Source organism: Oncorhynchus nerka, linkage group LG15, assembly GCF_034236695.1.
Source record: "Oncorhynchus nerka isolate Pitt River linkage group LG15, Oner_Uvic_2.0, whole genome shotgun sequence".
NCBI lineage: Eukaryota > Metazoa > Chordata > Actinopteri > Salmoniformes > Salmonidae > Oncorhynchus > Oncorhynchus nerka.
Genome location: NC_088410.1, coordinates 7420394 through 7435613, shown reverse-complemented (window position 1 = coordinate 7435613; position 15220 = coordinate 7420394). Strand labels below are relative to the sequence as shown.

Below are 15220 nucleotides of genomic sequence, written 5' to 3'. Positions count from 1 at the left end.
AGTGAACCAAGGTCTATATCTGTTCTTAGTTCTACATTTTTAAAGGGGCATGCTTATTTAAGGTGGTAGGAAATTATTTTTAAAGAACAACGAGGCATCCTCTACTGACGGGATGAGGTCAAAATCCTTCCAGGATACCCAGGCCTGGTCGATTAGAAAGGCCTGCTTGCAGAAGTGTTTTAGGGAGCGTTTGACAGTGATGAGGGGTGGTTGTTTGACCTCGGACCCATAACGGATAAAGGCAATGATCGCTGAGATACTGATTGAAAACAGCAGCGGTGTATTTGGAGGGCAAGTTGGTCAGGATAATATCTATGAGGGTGCCCATGTTTACGGATTTAGGGTTGTACCTAACATAAAGACATAAAGCGAGACATAAAGCGAGGCATAAAGTAATCACAGGTGTTGATTGGGAGAGCTAGCTAAGACAACAACAGGTAAGACAACAACAGTTAATCATCTAAGACAACAGGTAAAATGGCAATGAATGGGCTGAGAGGGTCAGTTAACTACACACAGGGCCTGAGTTCGAGACTGTGGCCGACAGATAAACAAAAAACAAATTGGAGACCCGTGATTAATGAACAATCCAGCAGGCATCAGCTATGTAGACAAATGATCATAGGGTCCAGTGAACAGGAATATATGAACCAGGGAAGCCGTTAGGTAGTCATTACTACGCTAGCCGGGAGATGCGCCTCGCTCGAGGATAACTGGTGCTAGCTTTGGGACAAGGGCATCACGGACGTCCTGCAAAGGCCGGTTGAGGGCACATCGGACAGAATTACGTCGGCAGACCAGTCGTGATTGATCGGCGGGGCTCCGTGTTGACAAAGGGTCCAGGCCAATTGGCAAAAGAGGTACTGTAGCTGGAGTAATTTTGTTTGCTAGCCGGGAGATGCACCTGGCTCGAGGCTAACTGGTGCTAGCTTCGGAACAAGGGCGTTAGCCACTATAGCCACACTGGTGCAAAGATCCAGAGCATACGGCAGGAATCCGGTGATGTAGTGGCTTCTAGTCGTCTTATTGAAGAGTCTGGGAGGCAACAGCTGTGTAGCCGAGTGATCATAGGGTCCACTGAGCGGGCTGGGAGATGAGCCTGGCTCACGGCTAGCTTCGAGACTGGGCCACTTGGTGGCAGCAAGCTAGCTGCGATTATCCGGTGTAATGGTCCAGAGCGGGAATACGGCAAGAATACGGTGATGTAGTGGAGAAAAACAGTCTGATATGCTCAGGGTTGATATTACGCTGTGCAGACTGGCAGGTATTATCCAGGCTAAAAGCAGCTGTTGTCTGAGCTAAAAAGGTAAAGGCCACTAGCAGTGGCTAACAATGACTAAATAGCTAGTAGCTAATCAGCTGGTTGGCTTCTGATGGCTAGCTGCTGATGGAGGTTCTAGCTATAAAGTCTAAAAATAAGCAGATCCGTATCACATTGGGTGAGGCGGGATGCCGGAAGGTATATTTAATTTAAACATGGAAAAAGAGACTGGAATATTTTGCAATATATACAAAAAATGATGAAAAAAACCCAGAACATTTACAACAGCCATCACTGCTACGCCATCTTGAATTGCAAGATGACTCAGTTAAAAAACATTGGATACAGAAAACTTTGGCACCAAATGGAAAAGGTTGCTGACTGCTGGTGTAGTCTATTACCAGAATCTATAGGAGCATAACGACTGCTGGTGTAGTCTATTACCAGAGACTATAGGAGCATAACGACTGCTGGTGTAGTCTATTACCAGAATCGATAGGAGCATAACGACTGCTGATGTAGTCTATCACCAGAAACTATAGGAGCATAACGACTGCTGGTGTAGTCTATTACCAGAATCGATAGGAGCATAACGACTGCTGGTGTATTCTATTATCAGAAACTATAGGAGCATAATGACTGCTGGTGTAGTCTATTATCAGAAACTATAGGAGCATAACATCAGAATTTACGAAGGCCAGCAGCAGCGGGAGGTGTAGGCTAAGGAAGAGGTTTTTTCTGATGGTTAGGCTATCTTGTTTCAGAGGAGTGTCATCAATAGCCAATAATGACAACAGATAAAACAGAAATACCTTATTTACATAAGTATTCAGACCCTTTGCTATGAGACTCGAAATTGCTTTCAGGTGCATCTTGTTTCCATTAATCATCCTTGAGCTGTATCTACAACTTGTTCAGAGTCCACCTGTGGTAAATGCAATTGATTGGGTAAGATTTGGAAGGCATACACCTGTCTATATAAGGTCCCAGAGCTGACAGTGTATGTCAGAGCAAAAACCAAGCAATGAGGTCGAAGAAATTGTCCGTAGAGCTCCAAGACAGGATTATGTCGAGACACAGATCTGGGGAGGGTACCAAAACAATTCTGCAGCATTGAAGGTCCCCAAGAACACAGTGGCCTCCATCATTTTTAAATGGAATACTCTTCCTAGAGCTGGTCACCCGGCCAAAATGAGCGATTGGGGGAGAAGGGCCTTGGTCAGGGAGGTGACCAAAAACCTGATGGTAACTCTGACAGCGCTCCAGAGTTCCTCTGTGGAGATGGAAGAAATTTCCAGAAGGACAACCATCTCTGTAGATGGAAGAACCTTCCAGAAGGACAACCATCTCTGTAGCACTCCAACAATCAGGCCTTTATGGTAGAGTGGCCAGACGGAAGCCACTCCTCAGTAAAAGACACATGTCAGCCTGCTTGGAGTTTGCCAAAAGGAACCCAAAGGATGGATGGAAAAGGTCGCCAACTGCTGGTGTAGTCTATTACCAGAAACTATAGGAGCATAACGTCAGAATTTACAAAGGCCAGCAGGAGGAGGAAGAGTTTTTTTCTGATGGTTAGGCTATCTTGATCTCTGGTTCCCGAGTCATATGTGTGTCTTAATTATTTAATCAAACTGCGTGCTCAAAGCATCAGACCAGTTCAGTACATACAGTTTATTTTTATTAAAAACCACATGGGATGTGTCTATATATGGAAAAATACACGTTTATAACATTTCTCCAAATCGGTTGGTAGAAAGAAAAGATGATTCTTGGTTGACCCAAGATTTGTTTTAGTTGGGGCCCTAGTGCATTCATTAAGTTCAGACCGCTTCCCTTTTTACACATTTTGTTACGTTACTTATTCTAAATTAGATTTGTTTTAAAGAATTAAATGAAAATGTTAAATGTTTTAGAAATGCTTGAGACTCAAATTAATGAATCATGTTTTGAGGATATACAGTGTGTTTACATTTACTAATGAACATTGTCGTGAAAAAAAGCTTATATTTTGGGTTCTGATGGGGTACGACAGTTGACCTAAGCTCATGAGGCATTTATAAGTGATTTCTTCAAGAAACAATGGGTGCATATCATTAATGTATAAGTCCCAAAATGGATGTAACAACTGCTGATAGCCCCTCCTGGGCTAATCTAATAGGAGATATTGGGGAATACAGTATTTCAGACATTGTCATTGGATGCATTTGATCAATTGTTAACGTTTTGTTGATGGTCCACTCTTGATGTTCTACACGTTACAGTGAAGCTTCAGCCATTCCTACAGAACAACATTAAAGTGTAGAACCCTTTTACTGCATATTGGTTCAACGACTGCAGAGACGGTACTTACTGGTGTTAAACAGATCACCAACCTCCTCTTCTTCCTCCAATGTGACAGTAATCTCCCCCTCCTCCTTCTCATCCTCCTCTTCTTTTACTCTGAACGTGTCTTCCTCTTCTATCACTGAAACGTCTTTCTCTTCTTTCACTGAAACGTCTTTCTCTTCTTTCACTGAAACGTCTTTCTCTTCTTTCACTGAAACGTCTTTATCTTCTTTCACTGTAACAGCCTCACCTCCTACTTGTTTTACTGTAACATCCCCCTCTTCCTTCTCCTCTTTCACAACAATGTTCAGCCACAGACCCTCTTTCTCCGTCCAGCAGACATCATCTTCTTTAACAGGAGGAGAGTAGTTTAGGGAGCTCATGGTCGGGGATGTTAGCTAGCTAGCTATCATTAGCGACTAGGCTCCTGCTAACTTAAACCAGCCAGCTACTAAAGCTGACTAATACAAAATAACGTAATATTAAATTAAACAGGTTAACAAGTTTAGACACAGAAGTGTGTCTGAAACACAGTAGCTAATATACACCGAAATCGTATAAATATCTTGAATATTTCGGCTATATTGGCTAGCAAGCTACCGAGGTGGTTGACGAGCTGTTTCTGAAGAACCGTCCACTAGATTATACGTCACGCTGGCAGCGTCGCCTGAAAGACGCACATCGCCGCCTGGATTTAAATCCTTTGAGACAAAGGATTTACATGGATTTAATTAAATAATACTATTATATTGAGACATACAAAGACCTGAATGTGTTGATTGATTAGTGCAAATAAAACATGTTTACTACAGCACATTAAAGGCAGTTTCATTAAATCAAACTAAATCTAAATAAGTAGCTAGCTACTTTCGGTCTATACTGCTCCTACATGGTGTAACAATACATCATGTAGATGTATATAATGAACAGACTAGGTCTATACTGCTCCTACATGGTGTACCAATACATCACGTAGATGTATATAATGAACAGACTAGGTCTATACTGCTCCTACATGGTGTAACAATACATCATGTAGATGTATATAATGAACAGACTAGGTCTATACTGCTCCTACATGGTGTAACAATACATCATGTAGATGTATATAATGAACAGACTAGGTCTATACTGCTCCTACATGGTGTAACAATACATCATGTAGATGTATATAATGAACAGACTAGGTCTATACTGCTCCTACATGGTGTAACAATACATCATGTAGATGTATATAATGAACAGACTAGGTCTATACTGCTCCTACATGGTGTAACATCATGTAGATGTATATAATGAACAGACTAGGTCTATACTGCTCCTACATGGTGTAACAATACATCATGTAGATGTATATAATGAACAGACTAGGTCTATACTGCTCCTACATGGTGTAACAATATATCATGTAGATGTATATAATGAACAGACTAGGTCTATACTGCTCCTACATGGTGTAACAATACATCATGTAGATGTATATAATGAACAGACTAGGTCTATACTGCTCCTACATGGTGTAACAATACATCATGTAGATGTATATAATGAACAGACTAGGTCTATACTGCTCCTACATGGTGTAACAATACATCATGTAGATGTATATAATGAACAGACTAGGTCTATACTGCTCCTACATGGTGTAACAATACATCATGTAGATGTATATAATGAACAGACTAGGTCTATACTGCTCCTACATGGTGTAACAATACATCATGTAGATGTATATAATGAACAGACTAGGTCTATACTGCTCCTACATGGTGTAACAATACATCATGTAGATGTATATAATGAACAGACTAGGTCTATACTGCTCCTACATGGTGTAACAATACATCATGTAGATGTATATAATGAACAGACTAGGTCTATACTGCTCCTACATGGTGTAACAATACATCATGTAGATGTATATAATGAACAGACTAGGTCTATACTGCTCCTACATGGTGTAACTCATCATGTAGATGTATATAATGAACAGACTAGGTCTATACTGTAACAATACATCATGTAGATGTATATAATGAACAGACTAGGTCTATACTGCTCCTACTTGGTGTAACAATACATCATGTAGATGTATATAATGAACAGACTAGGTCTATACTGCTCCTACATGGTGTAACAATACATCATGTAGATGTATATAATGAACAGACTAGGTCTATACTGCTCCTACTTGGTGTAACAATACATCATGTAGATGTATATAATGAACAGACTAGGTCTATACTGCTCCTGCATGGTGTAACATCATGTAGATGTATATAATGAACAGACTAGGTCTATACTGCTCCTACATGGTGTAACAATACATCATGTAGATGTATATAATGAACAGACTAGGTCTATACTGCTCCTACATGGTGTAACAATACATCATGTAGATGTATATAATGAACAGACTAGGTCTATACTGCTCCTACATGGTGTAACAATACATCATGTAGATGTATATAATGAACAGACTAGGTCTATACTGCTCCATACTTGGTCTATACTGTAAACAATACATCATGTAGATGTATATAATGAACAGACTAGGTCTATACTGCTCCTACATGGTATAACAATACATCATGTAGATGTATATAATGAACAGACTAGGTCTATACTGCTCCTACATGGTGTAACAAATCAAATCAAATCCAACTTTATTTGTCACATATACACATGGTTAGCAGATGTTAATGCCTCGGCCCGGTTTACCAGGCTTTTCTAAAAACTACACTTAGAGCGTTTCGCTCACCCCTTACTTAAACGAGGTTTGAGATGTGGTATCCACTCGCCTCGCTGCCTCTCAGATCAAAGGTGCTCCATCTGCTCCGTTCCCAAAGTGTGGTCTCCCTGAGATCCCAAGTTAGAGGGATTCCTGGTGTACCATTTACCCAGGTCGTCAGGAGCTTCACCAAGTGAAGATTAATATCAAATGAGGAAACAAACTTATCACAAGTCAGAGTTATTCTTAAACTAAATCTTTATTCACTTAATAAGGGAGAAGGTCAATACAACATACACATATGAAGTGAATCAATTGAGTGCTCTACGATAATGATGGCTGGTCAACAAATCACCCCCAGACTACTTGTTGAGAGCCCCGAGACAAAAGTACAAAGGTATTATATAGCCAAAATACACCCCTTTCAACCTACATGACCAACAACAGATGTATAGAATGGGTCACAAGGTTAAGATTTGTATGAAAGATACTGTCTGCTGAGAATTATAAGTATCTGCTGTAAAAACAGTACTCTGTGTAGAAACCAGGGTCTGGCCCTGGGGTCATCTCTCCCTGGTAACATATAGAACAGAAACATTAACTCAATCTGGAATACTGTCTCTTTAGGTTTTATCATCCAAAAGACATTGTAAATCTCCTGTCAGTGTTTTCTCCCAGAAGCCCATCCTCAGTAGAACACAGACACAATAGTTCTAAGAACCCTCTATTCTGTTGCATAAAACAACCATTTGATACAATAAAAGTACAATAACATAATGTTGAAGTTTTGCTCTCAGTGTCCACTGAAAGTTGACTAGTAACAACAACTGGGACCTAAAAGACACCCACCATGAGACCCACTAAATCTGCCCAAGAAGAGGCAAACAAAATAAAAACCCACAACAAACTTCAAAACAGGAAGCAAACCAAAACGTTAGTGCAACTGAAGGTGTTGATTTGTCACATCTATCAAGAAAACTGGAGCACTGGGCCAGACACTCTTAAATAGAACCTGGACCAGCTCAGGTGAAAAACCTTCTCACTAACGAGATGGACAAGCCAGCACAGGTGTACAGCACAGGTGTAACACATACTGACAAACGAGGTGACACCAATCAGTGCGTCCAACATGCTAACGAGATAGACGTGCTAAAGTCCAACCTCAAAACATAAATGGAAAAACCAAAGCCTGTATCACCTTCCCCCTTAAGACAACAAACATATCCTATATTTTTGTTGGACACGTTTGCTCACCACCAACAGAAAACAACTTCCATTTCACATTATAATCAACTACAACGCTTCACCTTCACCAATATAAACATGGTGTCTACTGGCTGTCAACAATTAAAAACAAGAAAAAACACCTATTCCTAAATAATAATAAAGAATCATGTTATTTTTTTTCTCCTTTTTCTTTCTATAGAATCCTACAACTCACTAGCTTCTAGAACTCTCGTCCTCTTGGAACGAGCCCAAGAGGACGCAAAACACAAATCTTTTTGACTGCCCACCCCAGAGATAATCAGCAACCAAGTTTTCCTTACCACGGACTGATTTCAAGAGGAAACTCCTGCGATATCCGTAATAACTTTCCACCTCACTGCGGAGCTTCTCTCTCTTTTCAGGGTTCACTAGATAGGCATGTTGTTGGATCTGGGCCCAGTCCCCAATATCATGCTCTAGAACATTTGGTTTGGCACATGTGAGAATTAACCCTGATATTCTAAAAACAGGGCAACAATGTCAATATAATTGTACCAAAAAATTGTCATGTTGGTTGCATGAATAAATATCACTACCAAATGTTACATGAAATGTAAATATGAAATATTTGATTGCATAGTCATATTTTCAACGTCTTTTCAATATAATTTTGCTTGGTGGGATAGCCCAATGTCAAAACACAGTTTTAACGTGTCCAAATCAATAACCAATATGCAGGAACAGTTTGGGGATAAATTGAAAACCTAAACATAACATGTGCTATATAGACAAACATCTGCCACAATAATCACATTACTTGTATTTTTAAAACAAGCTCCTTATAAACTGCACAAGCACCAGAAACACTGTTGTTTTAACAAATAGCAATAAATCACTGATATCGATTAGGTGGGAAATTAGGTTGTATGTGCTGTTGAAACTGACACAAAAAAACACATGGAAATGGGAGATATATTTTACCTCCCTGGTTAGAGGACAACCTGCAGAAGACAGTCAGCTACATGTTGGAGTGATGCATTTAAATGTAGGGGTCGCTAAACAAAGGAACACAACACTTATTTGTCATCACTCATCAATATCATGTTGAAATCAATTGTGCGAAAGGAGGGAGATGAGGTTGCACGTCCTGTTAAAACTAACGCAGCAAAAACCAAACGGAATCTGGGAGTAATGTGTACATCCCTGGTTAGAGGACAATTTGTAGAAAACAGCTAGCTACATTTTGAAGTGTTTCACTTTGATTCACGTGGGTCACTTTTAGTTAAATCACATAAATAGTACTTTCAATTCAGAGCCTAGATTTTTCCCTTGAGGATAATATCCATTTAATGTTGAAATTAATAGAACAGGGGAGAAACATTTAGGGTTCTACATTGTGACATCATTAAAATAATCCAGCAATGTTAAAACATTCTATATTGTGACATCATTTCATTGATATCATGAAACAACTCCTTCATGTATTTTCTGATGTTTAATCAGATATCTTTTATCAGAGTACTTCTTCCCACATCGATCACAGCTAAACGGTTTCTCTCCTGTGTGTATTCTCTGGTGTATAGTCAGATGGTCAGATCTGGTAAAACGCTTCCCACATTGATCACAGCTATAAGATTTCTCTCCTGTGTGTATTCTCTGGTGTAAAGTCAGATGGCCAGATGTCGCAAATGTCTTCCCACATTGATCACAGCTATAAGGTTTCTCTCCTGTGTGTATTCTCTTGTGCACTGTCAGATATCCAGAATGACTAAAACTCCTCCCACATTGACCACAGCAATAAGGTTTCTCTCCTGTGTGTGTTCTCTGGTGTACTGTCAGGTGGCCAGATGTAGCAAATCTCTTCCCACATTGTTCACAGCTATATGGTTTCTCTCCTGTGTGTGTTCTCTGGTGTAGAGTCAGGTGGACAGATTTTGCAAATCTCTTCCCACATTGATCACAGCTATAAGGTTTTTCTCCTGTGTGTATTCTCTGGTGGTATATCAGGCTGCGTGACTGAGTAAATCTCTTCCCACACTGATCACAGCTATGAGGTTTCTCTCCTATGTGTATTCTCTTGTGCACTGTCAGACATCCAGATTGACTGAAACTCTTCCCACATTGACCACAGCTATAAGGTTTCTCTCCTGTGTGTGTTCTCTGGTGTTGAGTCAGATGGCAAGCATAAACAAAACTCTTCCCACAATGATCACAGCTATAACGTTTCTCTCTTGTGTGTGTTCTCTTGTGTACGGTCAGATCTCCAGGTTGTCCAAATCTCTTCCCACATTGATCACAGCTATAAGATTTCTCTCCTGTGTGTGTTCTCTGATGAATTTTAATGCCTGATGATGTGAATCTCTTCCCACAGTCAGAGCAGCAGTGAGTTCTCTTCCCTGTGGGTCTCTGTGGGTGTTTATTGAGGTGTTCTGATCTGGAGAGACTCTTCTCTGTCTCCTCAGCATCATGACGTTGTTGAGGCTCCCCAGAGGATCCACGATAGTCACGTCTCTCTCCTGTGTGAACAACAAAGTCAGACAGATGATTAAAGGCCCACAACAGCGGTAATCCAGGGTAAAGGTTGATGCCAACAGCATAGCCATGATGTTGTACAAAAATTGATGTCTGTAATGAATGTTAAAATTGTCTTAAAATGAGCAAGAAGTCATATTTTGTCTTGTTTTCACATTAGTAGTAACATCTAAGATTGTAGACTAGAAATAAGTTATTCATGTTGTTGAAACTCTAAACAGTGTGGTAGAAAACTTTTGGTCTACAATACAGGCCCCTTTGTGTTTTCTAAAATTGCGTAAGCAATCTACAGTCCCAGAGTAAGCACTCAGTGTAAGCAATCTACAGTCCCAGAGTAAGCACTCAGTGTCAGCAATCTACAGTCCCCGAGTAAGCACTCAGTGTAAGCAATCTACAGTCCCAGAGTAAGCACTCAGTGTCAGCAATCTACAGTCCCCGAGTAAGCACTCAGTGTAAGCAATCTACAGTCCCCGAGTAAGCACTCAGTGTAAGCAATCTACAGTCCCCGAGTAAGCACTCAGTGTAAGCAATCTACAGTCCCTGAGTAAGCACTCAGTGTAAGCAATCTACAGTCCCCGAGTAAGCGGCCGGTGCAAGCACAGGGCAGTGTCAGTGTGAAAGTGTGGTTTAGCCACAGCTCCAGAAACTTGCGAACTTCCCCTGTAAAAAGGTATATAAAGAGAACAGAGATCATAAGAGAGGCATGATCCTCACTGACATATGAGACAGACTTCATATGGAGAATCATCATAGGTAAATTTACTATTGCACTATACGCTTTTTGTTTGACTAGAACAATATTTGAAACACAGGGGTCTTGACACCTCTTGATCACAGACAAAGCGGCAGTCACACAGTGAGACATCAGGTACAGATGTGATTAGCAATACAAGGACATAGCCAAGTACCGGTTACAATATATTGAGTCCATACACAGAGTTGGAAGTGTATTAGGATATTGGAATTCGGAATCGAGAGTTAGTGCTGTGAAAATACCAATTACAGGAAAGTGACCAAGGGGCTGAGCATTTAAGGTAATTGAACTATTTTTGCTATTTAGTCAATATTGTTAGAAGTGTTAATGCATTTAAAGTTTTGCAATATTATTATTATGGCATAGCTTAAAGCATTAAGGATTGATTGAGCATTATTGATGTATTAGGAAACTGTAGAACCATTGAATTGTAATAATGTGTAGAAGACAAAAAACAGAGTGACTTAATAAAAGCTTGAAACTTTGACAACTAGGCCAGATTAACGATCTGGAGAGCAAACGCCTTTGACACTCTCACTGAACAGAAAGTGACACTGGTTATAGGTTAAAGTGATTAGGAGAGTCAAAATATATACCAACACTAGTTTCCAAGTGACTACTAGCTGACGAGCATAATAACCAATAGAAGAAGTTATTCGGTATTGATATATACAGAGGTAAAAGAAACTTGAAGGTAAGGAATTATAGGAGGAATCCATAACACTCAGAATATTTAAATAGGAGTATATCTATCCAAGGCCTCATACTAGACCGGAAAATAAGGGAGTGACAACATGAACGAAGGAACAAACCCAACTCACACGAAGGGCCATTACGAAGAAATAGAAGGGTTGGTAGGGCCGCACGCCTAGGCCCCTGTTACACCGCAGTAACTAAAATCCTAAAGTACTCTGCCCAGCCAGAAGACGGGGTAGAGGCATTTGCTGCAGGTATAAGGCAAAAGTCAGCACCATGACACTGGTAATGACGAAACCACTAGTTATGGATGTAGTATATCTGGTAATGAGGAAACCACTAGTTATGGATGTAGTATATCTGCTAATGAGGAAACCACTAGTTATGGATGTAGTATATCTGGTAATGAGGAAACCACTAGTTATGGATGTAGTATATCTGCTAATGAGGAAACCACTAGTTATGGATGTAGTATATCTGACAAGAGCAAAAATGGTGATCAAAGATTTTAGTTTTTCACAATGTATTCTGAATGTGAATGGGGGGAAAACTCAGGGAAGTAACCTCCATTTCCAGGTTGCTTATGAGAGCATTTCACACCACTTTGGATTTTAATTGTAAGGATCATTTGAATGTCCTGCTTAATATAATGTTTGTGTCATCATCACAAATCAAAAAACACTTCAACCAGTAAAATGCTTTTTGGCTTTTCCATCAACCTTTGCCAAATTGGCCCACAACTTCATCTAACAACAAATATACCTGTAATGAAAGAAGAAGCACTTTGGTTGTTGTTGCATGACATACTGTGGGGCAAAAACTATTTAGTCAGCCACCAATTGTGCAAGTTCTACCACTTAAAAAGACGAGAGGCCTGTAATTTTCATCATAGGTTCACTTCAACTGTGACAGACAAAATGAGAGAAAAAAAAATATCCAGAAATCACATTGTAGGATTTTTAATGAATTGATTTGGAAATTATGGTGGAAAATAAGTATTGGTGGCTGACTAAATACTTTTTTGCCCCACTGTATATCCTAGAAACCTGGTTAAACTATGATTATGACATCATGGATGGCCAGTCCTTGTATTCATAGTGTAGTGAATTCAGCGGCTGTCAAATCAACACCTTATAACTGTTAGAAGGTCTGAACTTCTTGACGAGGTCGCTAGATGTTGGGTTAAGGTTTCTACAATATCGTTTTCTATGAATTTGAGAGTGGTTACACTTCTCCTTCCCCCATCCCTCAGCTGTTAACCAAGTCTCTGGGCAGCCATTTTGTTGCTGTTTAAAAAACCCACACAACCCAGCAATCTGCAGTTCAAACAATAACAAATCTGTCATTCCACCACTATTTTGGTAATAAAATTATTATGGGTTTGGATAAATGTAACTACAGACAGACCTATGGATGCAAGGACTGACCATCCATGATATCAACATTATAGTTTTAACCATGTTGAGGCAGCAGGGTAGCCTAGTGGTTAGAGCGTTGGACTAGTAACCGGTTGCAAGTTCACATCCCCGAGCTGACATGGTACAAATCTGTCGTTCTGCCCCTGAACAGGCAATTAACCCACTGTTCCTAGTCCGTTAATGAAAATAAGAATTTGTTCTTAACTGCTATACAGTGTTGATTTACATGGTTTCTAAACATTATAGTAAAAAAAATATTATTTGGGGTTCTGATGGGGTACAACAGTTGAACTCAACTCATGAGGCATGTGTTATATTCTTCAAGAATCAATGGCTGTAAATAAATAATTTAAAAGTCACAATATGGGTGTAGCGATTGCAGATTTCCACCTTAACACCAAACATCAGTTCAACTGCAGAGTTTGTGCCTCTGTTGTTAAGACAGTACTTACTAGTTTTAATCAGGGAACGGTTTCTCAAAACCATCTTATGGTTAAATTCATCGTTAGAACCATTGGATGCCTTAAGATGCGTTTGGGAAACCGGGCCCAGATATCCAGGTTCCTCCTCTTCTTCCTCCTCCTTTTTCGATGTAAAAGTAATCTCCTCCCCCTCCTCTTTCACGCCATAAACTGCATCTTCCTCTCCTTTTACTGTGACATCATCCTCCTCTTTCACTCTGAACGCGCCATCCTCTTCTTTCACAGTAACGGCCCCACTCTCTACTTCTTGTTTTACTGTGATATCTTCCTCCTCTTTCACTCTGAACGCGCCCTCCTCTTCTTTCACAGTAACGGCCCCACTCTCTACTTCTTGTTTTACTGTGATATCTTCCTCGTCTTTCACTCTGAACGCGTCCTCCTCTTCTTTCACAGTAATAACCATCCCTACTTCTTGATTTACTGTGATATCCTTCTCTTCATTAGAAGGAGAGTAGCTTGGTGACTGCATGGTCGGGGATGTTAGCTAGGCTAATGCTAACTTAACCAGCCCGACTAATAACAACAACACCATTAATATAGAATTCAATCCGATAACTAACTAGACCACAGAAGTAGGGTTTAAAACACAGTGGCTAATATACACTAAAGCGTCTAAAGAGCTTTATTGGTTCGGCTATTTGTCTAGCAAGCTACCGAGGTGGCTGACGAACTGTTGCTGCTGTTGAAAGAAGCGTTCCGTCCACTAGATTATACGTCACACCAACAGCATCACCATAAATTCCCAGACCGCATCTGCTGACTGGAGTGGGTAACGCAGTTGAGTAAAATGTAGATTTTATCTTCAGATAACAAGTTAAAGTGTAGGAAGCATGAGTTTTTACTCACCAGTGTAACAATACAGTGTAGTTAAAGACTTAGTAAGCTAATTGTAATCACGATATGGTTACCTATAAGAACAAACAGTTATGTTTTTGCGTTATTACATATTTATTAACTTATTTTGTGACTCTTCCAAACTACACACAATGCAGTATTTCTCAACGTCATATGGATGATCTTCTCTGTGCTACTGAGTTTGTTTGCCAGTGTAACGGTGTAACGAACATGTTTAAAATATTTGTATCCTCTATTTAACGAGGCAATTCATTTAAGAACAGTGCCTTAGACCGCTGCCCCGCTCGTGTGATAAAGGTATAGGATTCTGGGTAATCCACAGCAGATTTATGGAGAACTTGAAAATTGAGTGGTCCTGGGATAGAAATGTATAAAATTGACATTACATCATTAAATCCACGTTTTAAATCACAAATTAGCAATTTATGTTTTAGTAACTACTGTTGTTGGTTTGGTGTCAAGTCAACCTCTCTTTATATGTTATTTGCCAAATCTCTGTTTTCCATGTGGGTTTTATGCTAAAGATCCCTCTTTCAAATTGGTATCTAACTGGAAAATGCATCTTCTTTTAGGAGTGCTATTTTTACCCTGTCGACTACTGACCATTCATCCACACTGTGTGTCTCATCAATGCAGGTCATTTATGACAAATGTATAAAGTACATGTTTTATAAACTCATGAACACCAGCCAGTTTATCAGCCCGGTTTTGTTAGTTTAGGTGTATTATAATTCTTCGCCACCAGAGGGGGACTTTGAGTAATATTTCAGGTTAATTTGATAATTTTTTGATACTAGAATGGATGACAGTTTATTCTGATGTAGTGAATATGAGACACATGGTAATAATGTATTTATTTTTATTATAGTAAATTAGGAATTAGTAGGAATTGTTAAATCCACTATACGATCAATAACTTTGATAGACATTTCAACTGTTTTTTTTGTTAGTATATAACAG

At 39.7% G+C, this 15220-nt stretch overlaps 1 protein-coding gene across 1 annotated transcript; it reads right to left on the bottom strand.

The window, feature by feature from the left end:
• Positions 1-6551: 6551 nt before the first annotated feature.
• LOC135560342 (zinc finger protein OZF-like) lies at positions 6552-14134 on the bottom strand. The gene is made up of 2 exons (XM_065002230.1): positions 13376-14134; positions 6552-10039 (listed from the first exon to the last, which is right to left on the bottom strand). Exons 1-2 carry the CDS (start codon positions 13872-13874, stop codon positions 8985-8987), a joined length of 1554 nt encoding a protein of 517 aa, XP_064858302.1. The 5' UTR covers positions 13875-14134; the 3' UTR covers positions 6552-8984.
• Positions 14135-15220: the final 1086 nt, after the last annotated feature.